At 44.5% G+C, this 25,819-nt stretch overlaps 1 protein-coding gene across 1 annotated transcript in view; it reads right to left on the reverse strand.

The window, feature by feature from the left end:
* Positions 1-1,772: 1,772 nt before the first annotated feature.
* Positions 1,773-25,819, reverse strand: part of LOC134349805 (autophagy-related protein 16-like) — a 101,769-nt gene continuing 77,722 nt past the window's right edge. Inside the window, exons 14-18 of the mRNA XM_063054694.1 lie at positions 25,496-25,601; positions 12,720-12,869; positions 9,910-9,957; positions 6,752-6,853; positions 1,773-3,144 (exon numbers count right to left, since the gene is read on the reverse strand). Of these exons, the coding sequence (XP_062910764.1) occupies positions 3,051-3,144; positions 6,752-6,853; positions 9,910-9,957; positions 12,720-12,869; positions 25,496-25,601 (500 nt within the window). The 3' untranslated portion in view covers positions 1,773-3,050. The remainder of the gene's footprint in view (positions 3,145-6,751; positions 6,854-9,909; positions 9,958-12,719; positions 12,870-25,495; positions 25,602-25,819) is intronic.

Below are 25,819 nucleotides of genomic sequence, written 5' to 3' on the forward strand. Positions count from 1 at the left end.
CAGATAGATACACAGATAGATCTACACAGAAACGGACAGAGCGACAGATAGACTGACAGAGAAAGACAGTCAGACAGATAATAGATGAATTAAAAATAAACAACTAACTAATTAAGGTAACTAAACACATACATAACGTGGGCACTGAATGTACATGTTATAAATAAATGAATTTGAATTTGAATTTTGACTCTGAATAACATCATTGTGAAGTGGAGAAGAAACAAACTGGGGCATCAGTCACAAGAAAAGTTCAGTTCCACTGATTTATTTAACAAAAGTACAAAAACACAAATCATGACATTCAAAGTTAATGAAATAACAGACGGACATTTATGAGATGAATTTAATAGTTTGTTAGCTGAACACATGTAAACACTGTTTAATGGACCAGGGACAGGACCAAACCTGGACTTCCAGAGTTTCCATCCACTGAGTCCCTGGTTTCTCTTGCTTTTCGACACAGCCGTACAGAACGGCTACAGACCATCTGACACAGCATGCATTGCTCCTCATCTGTACTAACACTATCTGCCGGCTCCTGTAGCCTCTTTTGCCTTGGTGATTGGAGGAACTATCCCGATGTTTCTGTGATGTTGCGAGAGGCTCTGCCTCCTCCTTATCATTAGGGAGTCCGTGTAAACTCCAGTCACACTCAAGATGGGGGGAGTAAAGCTCCTCAGATCCCCTCTGGCCTCTGTCGCCTTCCTTTTCCGATGAAGGGTCTCGGCCGGAAATGTTGACTGTTTAATCCCCTCCATCGATGCTGCCTGATCAGCTGAGCTCCTCCAGCATTTTGTAGGTGTGTGTCGTTCAGATCCGTTCTAACCCTCTTTCCCCAACCTTAAATTTATGTCCTTTGATTTTATACACCTCAGCCACAATTGAAACAAAATCTGGTTTTCCACCATCAAAAATTAGATCACCTCCATCAGAACTGCCCTGAACCCCCCATTTCTTCCACTTTAAGGAAAACACATTCAGCCTCTCCTCATCACTGAAAGTCTCCCTCTATAGATAACGTGCAGGGTAAGTCTTTTCCCCAGGGTAGGAGAGACCAAAACTGGGGATGGGATGTTGTAGGTGAAAAGAGGAAAAATTTTAAAAGGGACCTTTTCACACAGTGGCTGGTGTGAATATGGACCAAGCTGCCAAAGGAAGTGGTAGAGGCAACAATTAAAACACGTTTGGACAGGGTTGTGGATTGGAAAGGCTTAGAGCACGGATTCCCATCCTGGGGTCCAGAGACACCTTGGGTAAAGGTCAGAGTCCATGGGATAAAAAAAAGTTTGGGAGCCCCTAATTTAGAGGGATACAGGACAAACATTGGCAAATGGAACTAGCCTAGATGGGCATCTTATTCCAAATCAGGGCTCACCAATGTCTTATCAACTTGACCGTAAAATCCCATGGTTCTCAATCCCATCCCAAATCTCAGGTTGGGAAGCCTCCAACCTGATGGCATGAACATCAATTTCTCAAACTTCCAGTAATTGCACCCCCTCCTCCTCTCCTTCACCATTCCCCATTTCTGTTTCCCCTCTCTCAACTTATCTCCTTACCTGCCCATCATCTCCCTCTGGTGCACCTCCTCCTTCCCTTTCTTCCATGGTCTTCTGTCCTCTCCTATCAGATTCCCCCTTCTCCAACCCTTTATCTCTTTCCCCAATCAACCTCATGGCTCTTTACTTCACCCACCCCCTCCCCCCGGGTTTCATTTATCCCCGACCACCTTGTAGTTCTTCCTCCCCCCCCCACCTTCTAGTTCTGACTTCTCATCTTTTTTTCCAGTCCTGACGAAGGGTCTCAGGCTGCTACATTGACTGTACTCTTTCCCATAGATGCTGCCTGGCCTGCTGAGTTCCTACAGCATTTTGTGTATTGCTTGAATTCCCAGCACCTGCAGATATTCTCGTGTTTATTATCCCAAATCCACTTTGGTCACAGGCCAGAGTATTCCAGGACTCGATGGAGATGACTTCCTTAAGGACTTCCTTAGATTTCTTTTCTGTTTATCTGGTTATCAGTCCCAGTGACAGAGCTTGGAATAGTGTCCAATCGCCCGCTGGCTCCCAGTCCCAGCAGCCAATGGGATACCTCATTCCTCCTCCAAGGTCAGCTGATGACCCAATGATTTTAAGCCTAAGGCCCCTGCCCCATCTGCAGATGTTTCCTGGCCAGCTAAGTGGTTTCCTGCATTTCTCTTCTCGTGACAGATCCAGCTGAACTTCTGAGTTCGACATGCCTTCCTGTGACTCACTGTCTGTCCAACCTCCAAACTTGTTGCTTCCCTTCAAAATAATTAATGGTCACGGAAGTTGGAATTTAGTGGATGGCTTTACATTTCTAGTCACGGGTTATTAGCACCAGTCTACCAATAACACAGTTGCCCACAGATCTTTCCTCTCCTCTGTCTCTTCACTTCCCAGGCCTGGGTCATTAAACCAGAAGTCATAGGAGTAGACTATTTGGCCCATCGCATCTGCTCCACCATTCCATCATGGGTGATCTATTATCCCTCTCAAACCCATTCTCCTGTCTTCTCCCTGTAATCTTTGACACCCTGACTAAACAATTCCACAGATTCACCACCCTCCGGCTAAAGAAATTTGTCCTCATCCCTGTTCTAAAGGGACATCCTTCGATTCTGCAGCTGTGCCCTCTGGTCCTAGACTCTCCCACTGTTAGAAACATCCTCTCCACATCCATTTTATCTAGGCCTTTCGATATTCAATAGGTTTCAATGCAATCCCCTCTCATTCTTTTAAACTCCAGTGCCCAGAGCCATCAAACGTTGGTCATATGTTAATCCTTTCATTCCTGGGATCATTCAAAGGAACCTCCTCTGGACCCTCTTCAAAGCAAGCACATCCTTTCTTAGATATGGGGCCCAAAACTGCTCACAATACTCCAGATGCGGTCTGATCAACACCTTACAAAGACTCAGCTTAACTATAACATGTCCCACTGCCCAGGAGGGACCCAGAGCAGGCTCTTGCCCAGAGGTATCGAACCGATGATGCGTACTGCATGTCGCTCCCATGGATGTGTCAGTAGTCAGTCCAGAGATTGGCCACCTTCGCTCTGTCCACACTGACCAGGTACTCGCCCGACTGCGACCAGGAGACGGCATTAATGGAGGACCTAGGGGAGTGAAAGAAAGAGAGGATGTATTAATCTCTGAGGGGGAGAGGAAGACCTCAAGGGAGGTGGAGTTGTGGAGGTGGGGAGAGGTAACAAGGATGCTTAGCAGTGTGGAGGATCCTGGGGTCCATGTCCATAAACATTGCCACACAAGCTGATAGGATAGTTAAGAAGGCGTATGGCGTGTTGGCCTTCATTAGTCGGGGAGGTAATGTTGCAGCTGTACAAAACCCTGGTTAGACCACACTTGGAATATTGGTGCTTCATGATAGGAAGGATGTGGAAGCTTTAGAGAGGGTGCAGAGGAAATTTACCAGGATGCTGCCAGGATTAGAGAAACATGTCTTATGAGGTCAGGCTGAGCGAGCTGGGGCTTTTTTCTTGGAGCGGAGGAGGATGAGAGGTGACTTGATAGAGCTGTACAAGATGATAAGAAGCATGGATCAAGTGGACAGCCAGAGACTTTTCCCCAGGATGAAAATGGCTACTACAGGGGGGCATCATTTTAAGAGGATTGGAGGGAAGTGTAGAGGACATGTCAGAGATAGATTTTCTTTTTTAAACAGAGTGGTGGGTGAGTGAGCCAGTGGTGCTGGAACAGGCAGATACATCAAGGATATCAAAATCAACATTACATCTAAAAACTGGGAAGCCATTTCACTCGATAGATAAAACTGGAGGAAATCTGTTCTAAAGGGAGCTGCGATACATGAGAGTGACCTCCGCCATACTGCAAAGAACAAGTGGCGGCTGTGACAGGAGAGACTGAACAACCAAAAGACTCAACCACTGACCCCAGTCACCACTTACTCGTGTCCACACTGAACCAGAATATGTGGATCCTGGACCGGCCTCCACAGCCGAATGAGGACCCACCAATAGATAACCCACTAGGGGAACATCATACTCAACTCCAGTGACAAGACTACTATTTATACCCCAAATAACCCCTTACATGTATTGAGGATTTAAATGTAGTATCTATACTAGATTGGAGGCATCTAGTCTACATAATGCCAAGAACAATCATGGTCGCCCACGTCACATGACACGGCACAGAATGATGACGGTGAGTAAAGAGTGCTGCTAGAAAGTTTGTGAACCAAGTAGAACTTCCTCTATTTCTGCATACATATGATCAGATCTTCACACAAGCCCTAAAACTTGATTTAAAAAAAACCTAATTAAATAAATAACACAAAAAATATACTTGTTAATTGATTTATTGAGAAAAATTATTCAATATTACACGTATTTGTTGGAAAACCTATGTGAAACTTTGCTTTCAGCACTGGTGTGACTTCTCCTTGTACAGCAACAACTTCAACCAAACATTTCCATTAACTGTTGATCAGTCCTGCACAGCAGCTTGGAGGAATTTTACGCCATTCCTCCTCACAAACTGCTTCAACTCTGGGATGTTGGTGGGCTTCCTTGCATGAACTGCTTGCTTCAGGTCCTTCCACAATGTTTCTATAGGATTAAAGTCAGGCCTTTTGACTCGGCCATTCCAAAACAAGAATTTTCTTCTTTTTAAATCATTCTGTTGTTGATTGACCCTTGTCTTTCGGGCCATTGTCTTGTTGCATCATCCAACTTCTATCAAGCTTCAGGTGACGGACTGCTACCCTGACATTCTCCTGTAAAATGTCTTGATACAATTTTGAATTCATTGTTCCCTCAATGATTGCAAGCTGTCCAGGCCCTGAGACAGCAAAGCTGCCCCAAATCATGGTGCTCCTTCCACCATGCTTCATAGTTGGGATGAGGTTTGATGTTGGTGTGTTGTGCCCTTTTACCTCCAAACATAGCAATGTGCATTTCTACTAAAAAGTTCAACTTTTGTCTCATCTGTCAACAGAATATCGTCCCAGAAGCATTGTGAAACATCCAGGTGGTGTTTTGCAACTTGAGACATGCAGCAATGTGTTTTTTGGAGAGCGGTGGTTTCCTCCATGGCGTCCTTTCATGAACACCATTCTTGTTCAGTGTTTTTCTTATAGCGGACACGTGAACATAGACTTCAGCAAGTTCTAGAGATTTCTGCAGGTCTTTTGCTGTTACCCTTGGGTTCTTTTTCACCTCCTTCAGCATTGCATGTTGTGCTCTTGGTGTGATCTTTGCAGGATGCTCACTCTTAGGGAGAGTAGCAACTGTACTGAGTTTCCTCCATTTGTAGACAATATCTCTTACTGTGGGGTGATGAACACTCAGGTCTTTCGAAATGCTTTTGCAGTCTTTTCCAGTTTCATGCATCTGTATAATTTTCTTCTAAAGTCTTCTGAAAGCTGTTTTGACTGAGGCAGGGTGCACATAAAGAGATCTCTCTCGAAAAGAGCGGGCTCTGTCAGTAACCTGACTTTATATGTCTGTTTTATAGGACACAGCATCTCTACAACCCACACCTCCAATCTCAACTCATTGATTGGAACATCCAACTCCAAATAGCCTTTGAAGAAGGCATTACCCCAGAGGTTCACATATTTTTTCCAACAAATACATGTAATATTGAATCATTTTTCTCAATAAATAAATGAACAAGTATAATTTTTTGTGTTAGTAATTTAATTGGGTACTCCTTATCCTCATTTTAGGACTTAGATCTGATCGCATTTTAGGTCATATTTATGTAGAAATAGAGAAAATTCTACAAGGTTCACTAACTCTCGAGCACCACTGTACGTAGATGCCAATTGATAATCGGCATTCATGGAGCTTTCCCACATTGCGGAACTGTTCCACTTCACAGCTTGCTAGGGTGTAGAAAGTTTTAGGAACTTGGAGTATTCTGGTCAGTTCTGGTTGCCTCATTCTAGGAAGGATCCAGATGTAGGGAGAAGTTGGGTGGACTCAATGTTAGAATTCCAAAGAGATCTAGATCACTCAGGCCTCCACTGGTCGGGGACAACTATGGATGTTGTGGCCTAGCTGTCAAGGTCGCAGGCCAGGGCAGTACGATATGGAGAGCAAGCTGTTGCCCATGCAGCAGGCTCCCCCTCTCCACACAGCTGATGAAACCCAAGGAACAGCAAAGGCCGATACAGTTTGGCACCAGAGACGTTGTAAGTGTTGCCAGTCAATATGGGACTCAATGTAGGTCTGCCTTAGGGACTCCAGCTCCGAATTTCTCGCTTGGGATTTCTTCCCAAAGCCTCCCCCGTGAGTGGGTACAGCTGCAAGGCAGCGGAGGTTTGATATCAGAGTTTTCCTTCTCCTAGATGAGCTGCCAGCCACAGCTAATGAGCCCCATCTGCCATGAGCGAGAAGCTTTAAGGTACCAGTAATCCACCTTTGCTCCTTCACCTGTCAGTAGAAACAATTCTACCAGGCTTACTAGCTAAGCCAGACATGAGGGCCAGGAGCTAGACTTGGTTGTCAGAGGCCATTTTGGGATGCACGCCATTGGGAGCATTTAATAGGCAGTGGGAGCTTATCCCACTACTCACCATCTCACCCTAGCTATAACAACCTTAAGGAACCTTCCTGATCCATACCCAATGTGAAAGAGTTTGGCGAACTCTGGGGAGACACCAAAGAATGGGGTCAGGCTGGACTGTCATTACATGGGGTCAGTACAGGCTCAGTGGGTCGAGTTTACTCCACCTACCTGTGCTCTCCAGACAGGGCTGCCTTCACGTCCCCGGTGTGGACGTCCCAGATGTGGAGCGTCCCATCCGAGGATCCGACCACAGCATAGCACCCATCGGGGCTGAGGAGAAAAGAAGAGGAATGCGAGTGGGAAACCAGTCAGACAATCAGCATTTACGGATCATCCTCAAACTGTAGAACTGCTCCATCTCACACTTGCTAGGATTGGTCAGCGGGGCACTGAGAGGATGCAGACCTGGGCTGAGAGGTGGCAGACGGAGTTCAATCTGGAAAAGTGTGAAGTGATTCACTTTGGAAGGTCAAACTTGAAGGCAGAGAACAGAGTCAATGACAGGATTCTGAGCAGTGTGGAGAGACAAAGGGATCTTGGGATCCACATCCATAGATCCCTCAAAGTTGCCACTCAAGTTGACAGGGTTGTTGAGAAGGTATATGGTGTGTTGGCCTTCATTAGTTGGGGGATTGAGTTCAAGAGCTGGGAGGTAATGTTGCAGCTCTATTAAACCCTGCTTCAATCATACTTGTAACATTGTCAAATCACAGACAAGAGAAAAATCTGCAGATGCTGGAAATGCAGAGCAACACACACAAAATGCTGGAGGAACTCAGCAGGCCAGGAAGCACCCATGGAAAAGAATGCAGCTGACATTTTGGGCCAAAACTCTTCAGCAGGACTGGAGGAAAAAAGTGCTGAGGAGTAGACTTAAACGGTGGCAGGAGGGGAGAGAGAAACACAAGGCGATAGGTGAAACCTGGAGTGGGATCCATAGATGCTGCCAGGCCTGCTGAGTTCCTCCAGCATTTTGTGTGTGTTGCTTGAAATATGTTTCGTTCTGGTCGCCTCATTATAGGAAAGATGGGGAAACTTTAAAGAGTGTGCAGAGGAGATTTTCCAGGATGTTGCCTGGATTAGAGAGCATGTCTTATGAGAATAGATGGAGTGAGCTAGGGTCTTTCTGTTTTGACAGAAGGAAGACGAGATGTGAGGGGAGAAATGGTTCATACAAAAGGGTAAATTTTAAGGTGATTGGGGGAAAATCAATCTTATTGAAACATACAGTGAAATGCATCATTTGCATCAACAACCAACACAACCATAACAATGTGATGGGGACCCCGTAACTGTCATCACACTTACTGGCACCCACACAGCATGCCCACAATGTTTGGAATAACAACATAGGACACAACAGCAAAATAGCCCCTCTTCCAATTCCAGCAAGGCCTCCAAGCCTCCAGTCTTCCGTCATCGGCCTTTATCTTCCAAACTTCCGATTGACCTTCCAACTTCAATATTGACTCTCGGACTAGCTGATGATGGGACCCCAAACTCTAGGCTCATAGGCTCACTGGTGGTCGTGCCACCTGCTCACATGGATATTTGATCCTAGGGCCCACCGACCTGAGACAGGCTGATATCCACAGATGTCTAGTATCTAATCAGCCACTCATGTGGTGGCAACTCAATGCAAAAAAGCATGCACACACAGTCCAGAGGTTTAGTTGTTCAGACCAGACATCACAATGGGGAAGAAATGTGATCTAAGTGACTTTGACCGTGGAATGATTGTTATTGCCAAATAGAATGGTTTGAGTATCTCAGAAACTGCTGATCTCCTGGGATCTTCATACATAACAGTCTCTGGAGCTTACAGAGGATGGTACAAAAAAAACAACAAAAAAAACATCCAGTAGCATACACAAAATGCTGGAGGAATTCAGCAGGCCAGGCAGCATCTATGGAAAAGGGTACAGTCGGCATTTCAAGCCAAAACCCTTCAGCAGGAAGGGTGTTGTACTCTTTTCCATAGATGCTGTCTGGCCTGTTGAGTTCCTCCAGCTTTTTGTGTGTGTTGCTCGGACTTCCAGCATCTGCAGATTTTCTTTTGTTTGTGATTGGATAAACATCCAGTGAGTGGCAGTTCTGAGGGTGAAAATGCCTTGTTACTGAGAGAAGTCAGGGGAGAATGGCCGGACCGGTTCAAGCTGACAGGAAGGCGACAGTAACTCAAATAACCACGTGTTACAACAGTGGTGTGCAGAAGAGCATCTCTGAATGAACAACATCAAAACTTGAAGTGGACGGGCTACAGCAGCAGAGACCATGAACATACACTCAGTGGCCACTTTGTTAGGTCCAGGAAGTACCTGTTCCAGTTTCCTCCCACAGTCTACACACCTACCAGTTGGTAGGTAATTGGCCATTGTATATTGTGATTAGGCTACGGTTAAATTGGTGGGTTATAGGAGTTACCTAATAAAGTGGCCAGTGAGAGTATTCCATTGTGAGAACTGATCGTGCGGATAGTACACGAGACAAGTTACTCCATTGCACCTTGGTACCTGTGACAATCATAAATCAATGTCTGGGTAGGCAATACATTGATGATTGGAAAATGTGGGTTGCCCCCAGCACATCTTCGGACTATGTTGGTCGTTGACGCAAAACAACAAATTTCACTGTATATTTTGATGTACATGTGAGAAATATTTTTTTATAATCTTTAGATTCTTTGGTTTCTAATCTAACTTAAACATTTTGGGTCATCTGTAATGGAAGAGACTAGTACCAGATGGTACAGCCTCAGAATAGGAGGACGTCCCTTTAGAACAGAGAGTAGGAAGAATTTCTTTAGCCGGAGGGAGGTGAATCTGTGGAACTCATTGCCACAGATGACTGTGGAGGCCATGTCACTGGGTATAATGTATTTAAAGTGGAGGTTGATAAGAAAAGGTGCAAAAGGTTCTGGGGAAAAGGCAGGAGAAGGGGGTTTGAGAGGGATGATGGAATGGCACAGCAAATTTGATGAGCCGAAAAGCCTAATTCTGCTCCTGCGTTTTAAGGCCTTATTCCAATCCTACTTCTCTGCCCCCTTCGAACGTGAGGATTCTGTACCTCAGGCTGAACGGCTCCAGCTGGGGTTTGATTTTCCATGCACTGTCGATCTTCAGGCTAAAGCACTCAGGGACCCGTGCTGATATTATTTTTGTGACTGTATGTGCTGTGTGTGGCCGTATGTAGCCTGGTTTACACCTTGACCCTGGAAGGATGTTGTATCGTTTGGTTGTATACACATGTATGGTTGAATGACAATTAAACTTGAACTTGAACTTGAAATTCAGTGCAAGACCCACCCGCCTTTGAGACTCACTCACCTGAAAATCGCTTTGGTCCAATCAGCTCCACACTTGAACCCTTCTGACCTGGAAAAAAAGCGTTCAGGTAGATTGAGGTACGTCCAGCTTCACGTTCCGGGGCACTAACATCTCTAAGGGGCTATCCTGAGCCCAAGCACATGAAGCAATTGCACAAAAGGCATACCAATGGCTGAACTTCATTAGGAGTTTGAGGAGGTCTTAGACCATTACAGCACAGTCCAGGCACTTTGGCCACGACGATGAGCCAATCCTCAACCTACTCTAAGAACTATCAAAGTTTTGCCTCCTACAGAGTGCCCCATTTTTCTCTTGCCCATTTGCCTATCCTTTAAGTGCCCCAAATGTATGGCACCAAAGACTCTTACAAGTTTCTAAAGATGCACCGTGGAGAGCAGTCTGATTGGTACGGTATTGAGAGGATCCAAGAGCACGAGATCACAAGAGGCATTGGTACAAATCCATAGTTAACTAGCAAATTTCTCCAGACGTATGGTGGAGGCACGCCGACTGGTTGCATCACTGACTGGTAACGAGGGGCCACTGCACTGCACTGGAAAAGGGTTGTAAAGACAGACAGATCTATCACGGGCACTGGCCTCCCCACCATTGAGAACATCTTCAACAGATGCCTCAGGAAGGTGGCATCCAGCTCTGAGAGCCCTGATCATTGGGAACGTGGCCTCTTTTCCCTACTACCGATGGGGGGGGAGGTACAGGAGCCTGAAGACTCAGTGAATCAGGAACAGCTTCTACCTCTCTGCCCTCAGATTTCTGAATGGTCCATGAACCTATCAACTAATTTTCCTTTATTTATACATTATTTATTTACTGTATTTATTAATCAATAGTAATTTTATGCCTTTGCACTACACTCCTGCTGCAAAATTTCATGTCACATAAGTCAGTGTTAATAAATCTTGAGTGGTGGTGTGCAAATATGTCTCTACCAAAGGAGGTGAAAGGTGCTCCTTATACCTGCCAGCCCGCAGGTCACCCTTGGACAAGGTGTAGCACCTACTTAACTCCCCCCCAACCACAAAAATCAGGGTCATGTGAAGCCATGGGAGCAGGTGGTGGATGGTCGTATGAGCAGCTGGTGTATATCACAAGTCCTGGTTATGCGACCACCGACACCAGGCAGACAATCTCTGAAGAGTATTGATAATGACTGGTGTCACCTATCCTGTAAAGACACTGCCCAGAAGAAGCCAATGGCAAACCACTTCTGTAGGAAAAAATGCCAACAACATTAATGGTCATGGAGTCATAAAAAAGTACAACACAGATACAGGCTCTTTGGCCCATCTCATCCATGCTGACCATTTAAACCGCCAACTCCCATCGACCTGCAATCCGGAGAGACCATGATTGCCCATGGCATACGACACATCACATAATGAACAGATAAGAATATATTTGTATCTAATGAGACTGGAACCTGGAGCACAGAAGAGCTCTTGGAAGAACTTAGCAGATCAGGCATCTGTGGAAGGAGTAATACACACACACACACACAACTGGATCTGCATCTGTGGAAATGAATAAACAGTCAACATTTATGGATGCACCGTAGAAAGCATTCTTCTAGGGTGCATCACAACCTGGTATGGAAGTTGTCCTGTCCAAGACCGAAAGAAGCTGCAGAAGATCGTGAACACGGCGCAGCACATCACAAAACCCGATCTTTACACCGCACACTGTCGGAGCAGTGCTGCCAGGATAATCAAGGACACGACCCACCCAGCCAACACACTTTTCGTCCCTCTTCCCTCTGGGAGAAGGTTCAGGAGCTTGAAGACTCGTACGGCCAGATTTGGGAACAGCTTCGTTCCAACTGTGATAAGACTGCTGAACGGATCCTGACCCGGATCTGGGCCATACCCTCCGAATATCCCGACCTGCCTCTCGTTTTTTTTGCACTACCTTACTTCCCATTTTTCTATTTTCTATTTATGATTTATAATTTAAATTTTTAATATTTACCCATTTTAACTATTTTTAGTATCTTTAACATTTAATATTTATAATCCAGGGACTGTGAAGCGCAGAATCAAATATCGCTGTGATAATTCTATGTTCTAGTACCAATTGTTTGGCGACAATAAAAGTATAAAAGTATTTTGGGCCGAGTCCTAATGAAATGTCGACTGTTTATTCATTTCCACAGATGCTGCCTGACCTGCTGAACTCCTCCAGCACTTTGTGCGTGTTGCTCTGGGTTTCCAGCATCTGCAGAGTCTCGTGCCTTTATGATCTGTGGAAGGAAATGTTTCAGGTTGAGACCCTTCAGCTGGACCTTAAAAAAGTCTGAGTGTGGCTGGAAGTTAGTGACACAGGCTGGTGCAGGAAGCTGCAATGATGCATTTGTCACTATAGCAGACAGGAGTTGTAGAGTGGTGTCAGGAACATGTAGGCACCGAGAAGTGAGCTGTTGCCCGTGGCTAAGCCTTCGCTTTGGAGGAAGTAGGATCGATCAGAAGGGATGTTCATCATGAGGATAAGTTGCACTGGGCAGAGGGAAGTGCCAGAGGGAGACAGGTTAGATACAAAGACAGAGTGCAGAACAGGTCCACCCGAGCCGCACCACCCAGCAACCTTCCATTAACCATAGCCTAATCACAGAACAATCTACAATGACCCATTAACCTACTAACCCATATGTCTAGACTGTGGGAAAGGTAAATGCTGTCCTTTTCTGCTAACTCCCTCTGCATGCTCTCCAAGAAACCTCCACCAGTGAAGTCTCAACACAATCCCAGACACAGATAGACCCGCATCCTATGGGGCAGTCCCAGGACATTTCCTACCTGAGCTCCTTCATGACCCTGTTCATCCGCAAGTCCACCACACTCAGGAGGTCATCCCGAGAGCACCCGAGCAACTGCGTCCGGTCCTGGTTGATGTCCAAGGATGTCACCTTCCCCTGCAGTACGATGGCGTCGGTCTGGACTCCCGACCTGAGCAGAAATGACCAACAATATGAATGGAGACGTCCCAGTAGCCAAGAGGTGCTTAACAGCACAAGTGACACGGGTTCGATTCTCCCCATGACCACGTGGGTTTCCTCTTGGTGCTCCGGATTCCCCCACGTTCCAAACACGTATGACGGGCTAGTAGGCTAATTGGTCTCACGGTGTAATGGGAATCCCTGCTCTAGCCCTTTCCTCTCCATGTCCAAGTGTCACTTAAAAGTTGTTATTGTAGCTGCCTCTTCCAAGAGGACCACAACCTTGTCATTGCGTTTGGAGGTTTGCATGCTTCAATGGCCAGGAAAGTAATGTCGGCTGGAGTCAGGGCTTTATACTTTGGCTCATGGTAGGGTCACTCATTGCAGACAGGTCAAACTAAGAGTGGTCCACTGGTCCTCCAGGTTTGGGCGTTTGGCTCAGGGCTAACAACCCTGACTGGTTGAACAAAACTGTTACAGAAACAGCAATGAAGAATCCTTCTACACCTGAGTGCGACGGTATTCCCGAGCCTCCACCCGAGACTTGCATGACTGACAGTAGTGAGAACTGAGAGGAAGGTACTGAGATGAAGAAGGAAGAACTGAACACCGCCAGAGATGGACGAGCTTCACTGCCACCCGAAACGCCAGCGGCATAACAGGCAGTAAGTGTGGTACCTCCCTCAACCACTTCCCCTGGCAGCTTGTTCCATATATGGACCACCCAGTGTGTATTAAGTGTTGCCGCTCAGGTTCCTATTAAATCTCTCCTCTCATCTTAATAATAATAATAATAATAATAAGTACTTTATTGATCCCGAGTGGGAAATTATTTTGTTACAGCAGCAACATTTAAAAACACACTTAGCAATAATAATAAATATAAGAATATTAACTAATAAAGTACAGAATAATAATACACAATAATTTACCACTGTGCAAAATAATCTACAAAATAATAAAGCAGGGACTATTGCGTTATGATGTGTGTTCTCCTGTTGCACAGAGATGAACTGTTGCATATGCTAATTGCATTTAGTAGGAAAGATAAACCCATGTCCTAAGCTTCCTGCATAACCTGCATAAAAGTGAATTATTTCCTTTCAATGATTCTGCTTCTATATATGACGACATTCCTTTTAAGGTTACGGATTCTTTTAAATATTTAGGTATTTTCATCACTAAAAATTATGGAGACCTTTATAGAGCTAATTTAGTTCCCTTAGTGGATTTTATGAAGCAATTATTTTCTAGATGGAATCCACTTACACTTTTGTTAGCCAGTCAAATTCATGCAGTTAAAATGATTTTACCCAAATTTTTTATATGTATTTCAAAATATTCCTATTTTTCTAACTAGGAAGTTTTTTGATCAGGTTGATTCTATTATTTCATCTTTTGTTTGGAATAATAAAAGACCAAGAATTGGAAAATATCATTTACAAAAATTAAAAAAGGATGGAGGTTTTGCTTTGCCTAATTTAAGAATGTATTATTGGCAGTTAATATACATTATGCGTGTTCTTGGTTATATTGGACCGATAAAAAATGAACGACCACCTTCGGTTGATCTGGAATTGAAAGCTGTGAAACAATTTTACTTAACTTCGTTAACAGGAGCTTCTTTACCTATACAACTAGCCAAAATTTCTATTCTAAATATATACCCTATGATTAAGCAGTCATTACAAATTTGGTATCAGTTTCGTAAGTTTTTTAATCTTAAAAAATTTAACCTTCTTAGTTTAATTTATGAAACTATTTATTTAAACCTTCACTTGATGATCTTACCTTTTCTCTTTGGAGGAATAACGGAATTTATTCCTTTATGGATCTGTTTCAAGAAGGCAGATTGATGTCCTTTGACAAATTAGTAACTAAATACCGTCTCTCATACTCACACTTTTTGCAATATTCTTACAAGAATATTTAAGTAATTTTCCATATATACAAGATTCTGACCTGTTAGACATTATTTTAAAAATGAACCCTTTAGTGAAAGGTTTCATTGGGAAAACTTGTAATAGTAAATTACAACAGGATAATTATCCTTTACTTAAGATTAAGCAAGATTGGGAAACAGAGTTTACCATGACCTTGATAACAGAGGATTGGTTGCGAATTTTGAAGTTGGTTAACTCTTCTTCGATTTGTGCTAGTCACTCTCTAATTCAATTTAAAATTATACATCAACACAAGGAATTCTGTAGATGCTGGAAATTCAAGCAACACACATCAAAGTTGCTGGTGAACGCAGCAGGCCAGGCAGAAGGGGTACAGTCGACGTTTCGGGCCGTGACCCTTCGTCGGGACTAACTGAAGGAAGAGCTAGTAAGAGATTTGAAAGTGGGAGGGGGAGGGGGAGATCTGAAATGATAGGAGAAGACAGGAGGGGGAGGGATGGAGCCAAGAGCTGGACAGGTGATTGGCAAAAGGGATATGAGAGGATCATGGGACAGGAGGCCTAGGGAGAAGGAAGGGGGGGGGAACCCATTGGATGAGCAAGGGGTATAGTCAGAGGGACAGAGGGAGAAAAAGGAGAGAGAGAGAGAGAATGTGTATATATAAATAAATAACGGATGGGGTACGAGGGGGAGGTGGGGCATTAGCGGAAGTTAGAGAAGTCAATGTTCATGCCATCAGGTTGGAGGCTACCCAGATGGAATATAAGGTGTTGTTCCTCCAACCTGAGTGTGGCTTCATCTTTACAGTAGAGGAGGCCGTAGATAGACATATCAGAATGGGAATGGGATGTGGAATTAAAATGTGTGGCTACTGGGAGATCCTGCTTTCTCTGGCAGACAGAGCTACATTGACACATATGTTTTGGTCGTGTTCTGTATTGAAACAGTTTTGGAAATCTATTTTTTCTACAATTTCTAAAGCTTTATAAAAATTAACTTACAACCTAATAAATTGACAGTTTTGTTCGGTATAATCCCTCAATATATTCACAGTGTTTCTATATCAGACCAATATGTACTTGCATTTGTCACACTATTGGCCAGGCGGGCTATTTTATTAAAATGGAAAGATGCCTCTGCTCCCACTTTGATACAGTGGTTTTCCCAGGTGATGTTATGTCTTAGTTTGGAGAAAATCAGAAGTCGAACTTTTGATCCTTGATTTGACTTTGAGAAAAGGTGGGGCTCTTTTGCCCACTACTATCATTTGATTTCAGTTAATTAAGATGGTCCCTTTCTGATTCTTGGGTAAATGGATTTGGTTAGCGGATTGATGTCTTTCTTTTATGGAAGCTTGTATGGCGTATAGTTCCGGGGTTGTGCTCCAAATGGTTTTTTTTGTTAGGGTTTTTTTTGTTTTAGTTAGTAGGGGTTCTTTTTCCTTCTTTCTTTTTTCCAAAAAAAAATAGCTTTAACATTTTGTTTTTTTCTTCTTATTATTAATATATTGGTTAACTTGGTTGATCGTTTAACTCTTATTGTACATATTGATATGTTGACTTAATTACTTCAATGTATTTTTTGTTGTTGATTTTCAATAATAATTAATAAAAAGATTTAAAAAAGAAAAGAAAGAAAAAGGTTCTCGATTTCACTACCCTGGGAAAAAAGACTGTGTGATTAACCAGAATGTTTCTAGGACTAAAGAGACTGAGTTATGGGGGCGGGGGAGGGGGTGGTGGAGTTGAAAGTTGAAAGTAAATTTATTTCTTAAGTACATTTATCATGGGGGTAATTGGGTGGCGCAGGCTTATTGAGCTGGAAGGGCCTCTTACCGTGCTATATCTCTAAATACATAATAAATCTGTTCATTCTATACACCCTGAGATTCATTCTCTTGTGGGCATTCACAGTAACATAAACAAACAGAATAGAATCAATGTAAACAACAAAATGCTGGAGGAACTCAGCAGGCCAGGCAGCATCCATGGAAAAGAGTAAACAGATGATGCTTCGGGCTGAGAATCTTCATCAGGACTGGAGAATAAAGACGAGGAGTCAGTGTTTGAAGGTGGGGGGAAGGGAGGAAGAAATACAAGGTGACAGGTGAAACCGGGACGGGGGGAGGGGGGAAGTGAAGAGCTCGGAAGTTGATCAGTGAAAGAGATACAGGGCTGGAGAAGGGGGAATCTGACAGGAGAGGACAGAAGGGCACGGAAGAAAGAAAAAGGGGGCGAGGAGCACCAGAGGGAGGTGATGGGCAGGTGGGAGAGGGAAATGGTGAAGGAGAGGGGGGAGAATCAATGCAAAACTGCACCCAACACGATAGACTAACAACCAATGTGTGAAGGACAACAAGCTGCACAAATGCAAAAAGCAAACAAAAACAAAATAATAATAATAATAATAATAATAATAATAATAATTAAAAAACAATTAATATCAAGAACATGAGATGAAGAGTCCCTGAAAGTGCGTCCATTAGTCTGGGAACATTTCAGTGATGGGGCAAGTGAAGTTGAGTGAAGTTATCCCCTTTGGTTCAAGAGCCTGATGGTTGAGGGGTGATAACTGTTCCTGAACCTGGTGTGGGTCCTGAGGCTCCTGTACCTTCTGCCTGATGGCAGCAGTGAAAACAGTGCACTGGTGGGGGCCGTTGATGGTGGATGCTGCTTTCCTGCAACAACACTCCGTATAGATGTGCTCAGTGGTGGGAAGGGCTTTACTGATGATACACAGACTGGGACTTTTCTCCTTAGAGTGCAGGAGGTTGAAAGTTCATCTTGTTAGACTTGTATCAAATCATGGGGGGCATAGATAGGGTAAGTGTTTTTTTTATATACAGGGAAAACCAGAATATGTGGTTGTAAGGTCAGAAGTTAAAGGTTTATTAAGAACCCGAGGAGCAACTTTACTTATTTATTTAATGATAGAGCTCGGGAACTGGCCCTTCCGGCCCGATGAGCCCACATGGCCAATTCGCCCACATGCCCAACTCACCTGACAACCCATACATCTACAGAATGCTGGAGGAAACCTATGAGGTGACGGGGAGAGGGTACAAACTCCTTACAGACCATAGTAGAAATTGAACCCACATCACTGGCATTATGCATCCTGGTAAATCTCCTCTGCATCCACTCTAAAGCTTCCAGATAGGCATGACCAGAACTGTTCACAATATTCCAAGTGTGGTCTAACCAGAGTTTTATGGAGCTGCTCGCCTGGATAATAAATGCCAACACACCAGACACCTTCTTAACCACCCTATCAGCTTGCTCGGTGACTTTGAGAGATCTATAGACGTGGGCCCCACGATTCCTCTGTTTCTCCACACTGTTAAGACTCCTGTAATTAATCTCGTACTCTCTAGGACTCAGTCACTCTATCCAGCCCCACACAAGGAAACATTCCTCCATAACATTTCTCAGTCTCCTTTGCTTCAAGGTTCATTCTGTAATCCCCATTGTCCTGTTACCCAATTACTTTCTCCTCCCCATCTACACTTCACGCAAACCTTCAGTCCACTGGGTCCCTGACCCTCTTCCCTACCTGTTCCCATCTGCCCACCAGCCGTCCCTTATCTAAATTCACTAATCACCTTCTGTAATTCTATAGAAGCGCAGTAGAGAGCGTCCTAACAACTACATCACTGCATGGTGCGGAAACTGCATTGCATCAGACAGGAAGACTCTGCAACGACTGATCAAAACTGCTAAATATATTATCAGCACCAGCCTACCCACCATCAAGAACATATAGACAGAAAGGTGTTGGAAAAGGACCAGGAACATCATGAAGGATCCCACCCATCCTGCTCATGGTCTGTCTGTCCCACTCCCATCAGGGAGGAGGCTACGTAGCATCCACGCCAGGACCACCAGACTCAAAAACAGTTACTTTCCCCGAGCAGTAAAGCTGATCAACACCTCTACCTACTAACCCACACTTCAATGTCTCTAACCACCAATACTTCTGCTTTTCCAATTTCCCCCGGGATCAATAAAGTATGACTATGACTATGACTATGACTATTTTCCTGGCGGACAAATGTTAGGTGCTCAGTGAAGTGGTCTCCCAATCTACTTCAGGTCTCACCAATATACAGGAGGTTACACTACACCGGGAGCACCGGATTCAGTAGATGACCCCAACAGATGCACAGGTGAAGTGTCACCTCACCTGGAAGGACTGTTTGGGGCCCTGTGAGGGAAGACATGTAAGGGCAGGTGTAGCACTTGTTCTGCTTGCCAGGATAAGTGCCAGGAGGGAGATCAGTGGGGAGGGACAAATGGACAAGGGAGTCAGGTAGGGAGCGATCCCTGCACAAAGTAGAAAGAGGGGGGGAGGGAAAGATGTGCTTGGTTGTGGGATCCCTTTGGAGATAGCAGAGATTACTGAGAATTATGTGCTGGACGCGGAGGCTGGTGGGGTGGTAGGTGAGGACAAGAGGAACCCTATCCCTGGTGTGGTGGCAGGAGGATGGGCTGAGGACGTATACAAAATGGAAGAGATGTGGGTGAGGGCAACGCGGATGGTGGAGGAAGGAAAGCCCCTTTCTGTGAAGTAGCAGAACATCTCAGTAGTTCTGGCACAAAAAGTCTCAAGCTGAGAAAAATGCAGTGGAGATGGAGGAATTGAGAGAAGAGAAAAGCGTTTTTACAAGTGACGGGGTGGGAAGAGGTATAGTTGAGATAGCTGAGAGAATCAATGGGTTTATAATAGACATCAGTAGATAAGTGTCTCCTGAGATAGAGACAGTGAGATTGAGCAAGGAGAGGAAGATGTTGGAAATAGACCAGGTAAATTTGAGAGCAGGGTTGAAGTTGGAGGTAAAGTTGATGTAGTCGATGAGCTCGGCATGAGTGCAGGAAGCAGCAACAATGCAGTCATCCATGTGGCATAGGAAAAGTTGGGGAACGATACCAGTGTAGGATTGGAACGTGGTCTGTTCCACATAGCTGACAAAAAGGCAGGCATAGCCGGGACCCATGCGAGCACACATGGCTACACCTTTGGTTTGAATGAAGTAGGAAGGGGCAATGGAGAAATTATTGAGATTGAGGACCAGAGCAAAACACACAAAATGCTGGAGGAACTCAGCAGGTCAGACAGCATCTATGTCATCTTCCCATTTCCATTCTGACATGTCCTCCTCTGCAACCACGGTGAGGCCACACTCAGGATGGAGGAACAACACTGTTTATTCTGACTGGGTAGCCTGTAAACTGATGGTATGAACATCGATTTTTCTAACTTCGGGTAATTGCACTCCCTCCCCCCACGGCTTCACCATTCTCCATTCCTGTTTCCTCTCTCCTCACCTTGTTACCTGTCCATCACCTCCCTCTGGTGCCCCTCCTCCTTCCCTTATTTCCATGATTTCCTGTCCTCTCCTATCAGACTCACACTTCTCCATCTCTTTATCTCTTTCACCTATCAACTTCCCCCTCCCTCTCTCCCTCACTTTATCATTTCCTGTCAGTCACCCTTTGTACAGACACTCCCGTGCCTAACATCACTTTATGAAGATACAATCAATCTATGTAGATACTCCCTTATGTATTTATATTTATTTTGTTTATTATTATTATTTAATGCTCTTTATCTTTTGTGCTGCATCAGATCCAGAGTAACAATTATTTCATTCTCCTTTACACTTGCGTACAGAAAATGCGATTAAACAAGCTTGAATCAGTTTCCACCATCTACAGCCCTTTGTTGGCTCCACCATCACCTCCTGGACTCTCCACACTTCCCTACCCCACCTGACTCCATCTGCCAATCAACTCCTCCTCAACCACATCCACCAATCGCTTTCCATCTGCTGTCCCGCCACCCCCCGTCGCTGCCAATCTCCCTGGTTACGACCTTGCACCTTACTGTCTACCTGCACTGCACTTTCTCCAGAGCGGCTTCGCTTTATTCTGCATTTTTTAATTGTTCTATCTCAATCCACTGTGATCTGTACAAACGGTATGCAAGATAATTTAAACAGTCTTCCTCAAAAGATAACTTATCTCTGCACCAAACTGTTGCTGTGGCCTGCAACGATCACAGTGTGAACTCATTGTTGTGAATATCAGTTCTGAATTCTATTTGCTTACTTTCATTATTTGTACAATTTGGTTTCTTTCTTTTTTTGCGCTCTGCAAGTTGCGTGTTTGACGGTCTTCTTTTGTTTAAATGGGTTCTATGGGGTCTCTTTGTTTTGTGGCTGCCTGTAAGAAGACGAATCTCAAGGCTGTATAAAGAATACATACTTTGACAGTAAATGTACTTTGACTTTGAATTAGCATGTCAGCTTTTTCAAACTCCACTCCTAAACTGTGGAATTCAAAACCTAAAACTATGAAGGATGCAGACTCAGTTGACGCATTTAAACACCAGCTCAAAACCCATTTATTTATCCTCACTTTTAATGAACCTCTTTTTGTCTTTTATATTCTTTTTTTAAAAATTTTCATGTTTGTACTTTATCCAGTTGTTTACAATATATATTAATGACTTAGACGAGGGAATTAAATGCAGCATCTCCAAGTTTGCGGATGACACGAAGCTGGGTGGCAGTGTTAGCTGTGAAGAGGATGCTAAGAGGATGCAGGGTGACTTGGATAGGTTAAGTGGGTGGGCAGATCATGGCAGATGCAAATTAATGTGGATAAATGTAAGGTTATCCACTTTGGTGGCAAGAGCAGGAAAACAGATTATTATCTGAATGGTGGCCGATTAGGAAAAGGGGAGGTGCAACGAGACCTGGGTGTCATTGTACACCAGTCATTGAAAGTGGGCATGCAGGTACAGCAGGTGGTGAAAAAGGCGAATGGTATGCTGGCATTCATAGCAAGAGGATTCGAGTACAGGAGCAGGGAGGTTCTACTGCATACAAGGCCTTGGTGAGACCACACCTGGAGTATTGTGTGCAGTTTTGGTCCCCTAATCTGAGGAAAGACATCCTTGCCATAGAGGGAGTACAAAGAAGGTTCACCAGATTGATTCCTGGGATGGCAGGACTTTCATAAGGTGAAAGACTGGATCGACTAGGCTTATACTCGCTGGAATTTAGAAGATTGAGGGGGGATCTTATTGAAACGTATAAAATCCTAAAGGGATTGGACAGACTAGATGCAGGAAGATTGTTCCCGATGTTGGGGAAGTCCAGAACGAGGGGTCACAGTTTGAGGATAAAGGGGAAGCCTTTTAGGACTGAGATGAGGAAAAACTTCTTCACACAGAGAGCGGTGAATTTGTGGAATTCTCTGCCACAGGAAACAGTTAAGGCCAGTTCATTGGCTATATTTAAGAGGGAGTTAGATATGGCCCTTGTGGCTAAAGGGATCAGGGGGTATGGAGAGAAGGCAGGTGCAGGGTTCTGAGTTGGATGATCAGCCATGATCATACTGAATGGTGGTGCAGGCTCGAAGGGCCGAATGGCCTACTCCTGCACCTATTTTCTGCGTTTCTATCCCATTGTAAAGCACTTTGAACTCCATCATCTGTATATAAATGTTATATAAATAAAGTTATTATTTTTATTATTTTATTTTTATCTTTTTTTCAGCTCAAGCTGGTAAAACCTGAGGTATGGGTATAACCAAGCGCACTCATTTCTCAATTGTTAGGAACTTTCAGACTATTCTTGTGCTGTTTAGTATTGTGGCTTTCTGAAGATTTATATAAACATTGCTGTGTAGGCGTTTAATGCTACTGTGCAGTGACTCTGGGATGATACCAGTTGTCGATATTACTACTGGGACAATATACTGCCAGGTTGCCATAGGCAAAGTGAGTCAAGCAAGCAGCTCCGACGGAAAGAATCAAATACTCCCTTTTCAGTCTGCTACAGCTGTGAACCGCAACTACGTCCAAGGCCTGCACACCATTTTAATGCTATTAAATAATCTATCACTACTTAAAATCGATGGAGTTCAAATGTACTCTGGTCGCTGGCGCTGGCCCACTTCTCCTTCGAGATGGCAGAAGAGGGGATGCCGAGCAGGCTTAAAGGTTTATCTAAGAAAATGTGGATTTCGACTCTCAATACCGACCATCTTGCTGGCAAACCTACAGTCTCTGGTAAGTAAAACTGAAGATCTCAGAGCTAGGCTGCTGTATCAGAGGGATGTTCAAACCAGTTGCATTTTTTGTTTCAGGGAATCTTGGTTAACCCCTTCCATTCTGCACGTGGCAATCCAGATTGATGGGTTCACAATACACTGCTAAGGTAGGACTGTGAGTCTCCCAAAGGTAGAAGAGGTGGAGTTTGCTTCATGATCAACTCCTTGTGGTGTACAAACATGGTGGGTCTGTCCCAGATCTTTTCACCTGACTTGGAACACCTTGCAACCAGGTGCCGTCCACTTTATCTGCTGCAGGAGATTTCAGTGATCTCAGGCCAGTGTAAAACAGGCTCTAGACGAACTGAGCGAAGTAATCAACAGGCATGAAACAGCACATCCGGATGCCTTCACCATCATGCTCTGGGATTTTAACCAGGCCAGCTTGAAAATGTCGCTAAAGAAAAAGTTTCTAACAAATCACTTGTAGTACCAGAGGAAACAACACACTGGACCACAGTTACACCACCATCTAGAATGCCTATCATGCTATTCCACACCCTCACTTCGGGAAGTCTGATCACCTGGCTGTACTTCTCCCTGAGTATAGGCAGAGACTGAAGACGGCAGCACCAGCAGTGAGGACAAGAAGGTATGGACAAGGGAAGCACAGGAGCGCTTACAAGACGGTTTCAAATTGGTGGACTGGACTGTGTTCGGGGATTCATCTTCAAATCTGGATGAGTGCCCCACAGTTGCTACCAACTTCATTAAAACCTGTGTGGATGAGTGTATCCCTACGAGAACTTGCTGTACATTCCCAAATCAAAAGCCACAAATGAACCAGGAGGCTCGTCGTCTGCTGAGGATTAGGTCTGTGGCATTCAAGTCTGGTGACCCGAGTCTGTAAAAGAAAATCAGGTATGGCTTGCAGAGGACTATTTCAAGAGCTAAGGAATGATTCTGAACAAGGTTGGAGGTGAAATCAGATTCTGGCAGGGTCTGCAGGCCATTACTTCCTAGAAAGTGAAACCCAACACCATGAATGGCAGTGACTCCTCACTACCAGATGGGGTCAACACCTTTTGTGCTCGCTTTGAAAGGGAGAATGAAACCACAGCTCTGAGGATCCCTGCAGCATCCAATGACCCTGTGATCTCTGTCTCAGAGGCCGACATCAGGCTGTCCTGCAAGAGGGTGAACCCTTGTAAGCCAGCAGGCCCCAATGGACTGCCTGGTAGGGCTCCAAAAGCCTGTGCCAACAAACTGGCTTGGTGTTCAAAGACATTTTCAATCCCATCTGCTTCAAAAGGGCAACAATTATACCAGTGCGCAAGAAGAGTAGTATGAGCTGCCTTAACGACTATTGTTCAGTAGCACTCATATCTACGGTGATGAAATGCTTTGGGAGGTTGGTCACGACTAGAATCAACTCCTGTCTCAGAAAGGACCTGGACCCACTGCAATTTGCCTATCGCCACAACAGGTCTACAGCAGACACCATCTCAATGGCTCGTCACGCGGCTTTGGGTCACCTGGACAACGCAAATACCTACGTCAGGATGCTGTTTATTGACTATAGCTCAGCACTGAGCACAATCATTCCCACAGTTCTGATCAAGAAGCTCCAGAACCTGGGCCTCCGTACCTCCCTCTGCAACCGGATCCTCGACTTCCTAACCGGCAGACAACAGTCCATGCAGATCGAAAACAACATCTTCACCTCGCTGATAATCAACACTGGCGCACCCCAGGGGTGTGTGATTAGCCCACTGCTCTGCTCTCTCTACCCCCATGACTGTGTGGCTTGGCACAGCTCAAACGCCATCTGTAAATTTACTGACAATACAACTACTGTTGGCAGAATTTCAGACAGTGATGAAAAGATGTACTGTATATATCCTTAGGAGTTTTATCTGACCGTGGTGTAAACTTTTTATGTCTGTTATTCCTCCTTATGTCCTAGGTAGTGTTAATAAGTGTGTTTGAATGTACATAATGTTTTCCAAAGTTTGTCATTTCAGTTCTTGATTTTCTTTGTAAATTTTCCAGATCAGTTTCAGACCAAGATATTATTCCAAAAGAATACTTTAATATGGGTGTGGCAAATGTTTTTATTGCTTTTGTTATATTTTTACTGTCGAGCTCTGTTTGGCAGATTTTCTTAAGTCATGAAGTAAATTCTGTCAGAAGCTTTATTACTATTAAGACAACATTTTCATTATATCTTGGTATTTTATCTTGGTTAGGGGGGCACGGTGAGCATAACTCTTTACAGTGCCAGCAACCCGGATTGAATTCTATCTGCTGTCTGCAATGAGTTTGTACGTTCTCCCCTTGACTGTGTGGGTTTCCTCCGGGTGCTCTGGTTTCCTCCCACAGTCCAAAGACATAAAAGTTTGTGTTAGTAAGTTGTAGGCATGCTATGTCGGTGCTGGAAGCATGGCGACACTTGTGGGCTGCCTCCAGCACACCCTCGGACTGTGTTGGTCGTTGATGCAAATAACGCATCTCACTGTATACTTGGTGTACATGTCACAGATAAAACTGATCTTTTTAAGACAAGTATTACAGGAATTCAAGCTGCCCTCCTCATTTGACATTGAACTAGATTGGGATTTAGCACATGTTACCCCGGCAGAATGTCCACTGGGGGTTTCATGTCAAACACCTACCTGCTATCCCACAGCCGCACGTTCTTGTCAAAGTGCCCGCTAATGATGCTGTAATCGGAGCACACGACGTCGCTACACCGAGATGGGACAGACAATGACTTCACACCTGGGACAAAGAGGGAAACAGGTAGACTCGTTAGATAATCCTTGGTCGAGGAAATAACCCTCCCCAGAGTTACAGATATTCTGGTTAAATAATCAGTCAACTCATTTCAAGGGCTTGAATTCATTAGCTCCAGAGCAGGGGTTCCCAACCAGGGGTCCACGGAGGATAGTGGTAGGGGACCATGGCATAAAAAAGGTTGAGAACCCCTGGTTTAGAGT

This window comes from Mobula hypostoma, chromosome 7 (assembly GCF_963921235.1).
Source record: "Mobula hypostoma chromosome 7, sMobHyp1.1, whole genome shotgun sequence".
In the NCBI taxonomy this organism is placed as follows: domain Eukaryota; kingdom Metazoa; phylum Chordata; class Chondrichthyes; order Myliobatiformes; family Myliobatidae; genus Mobula; species Mobula hypostoma.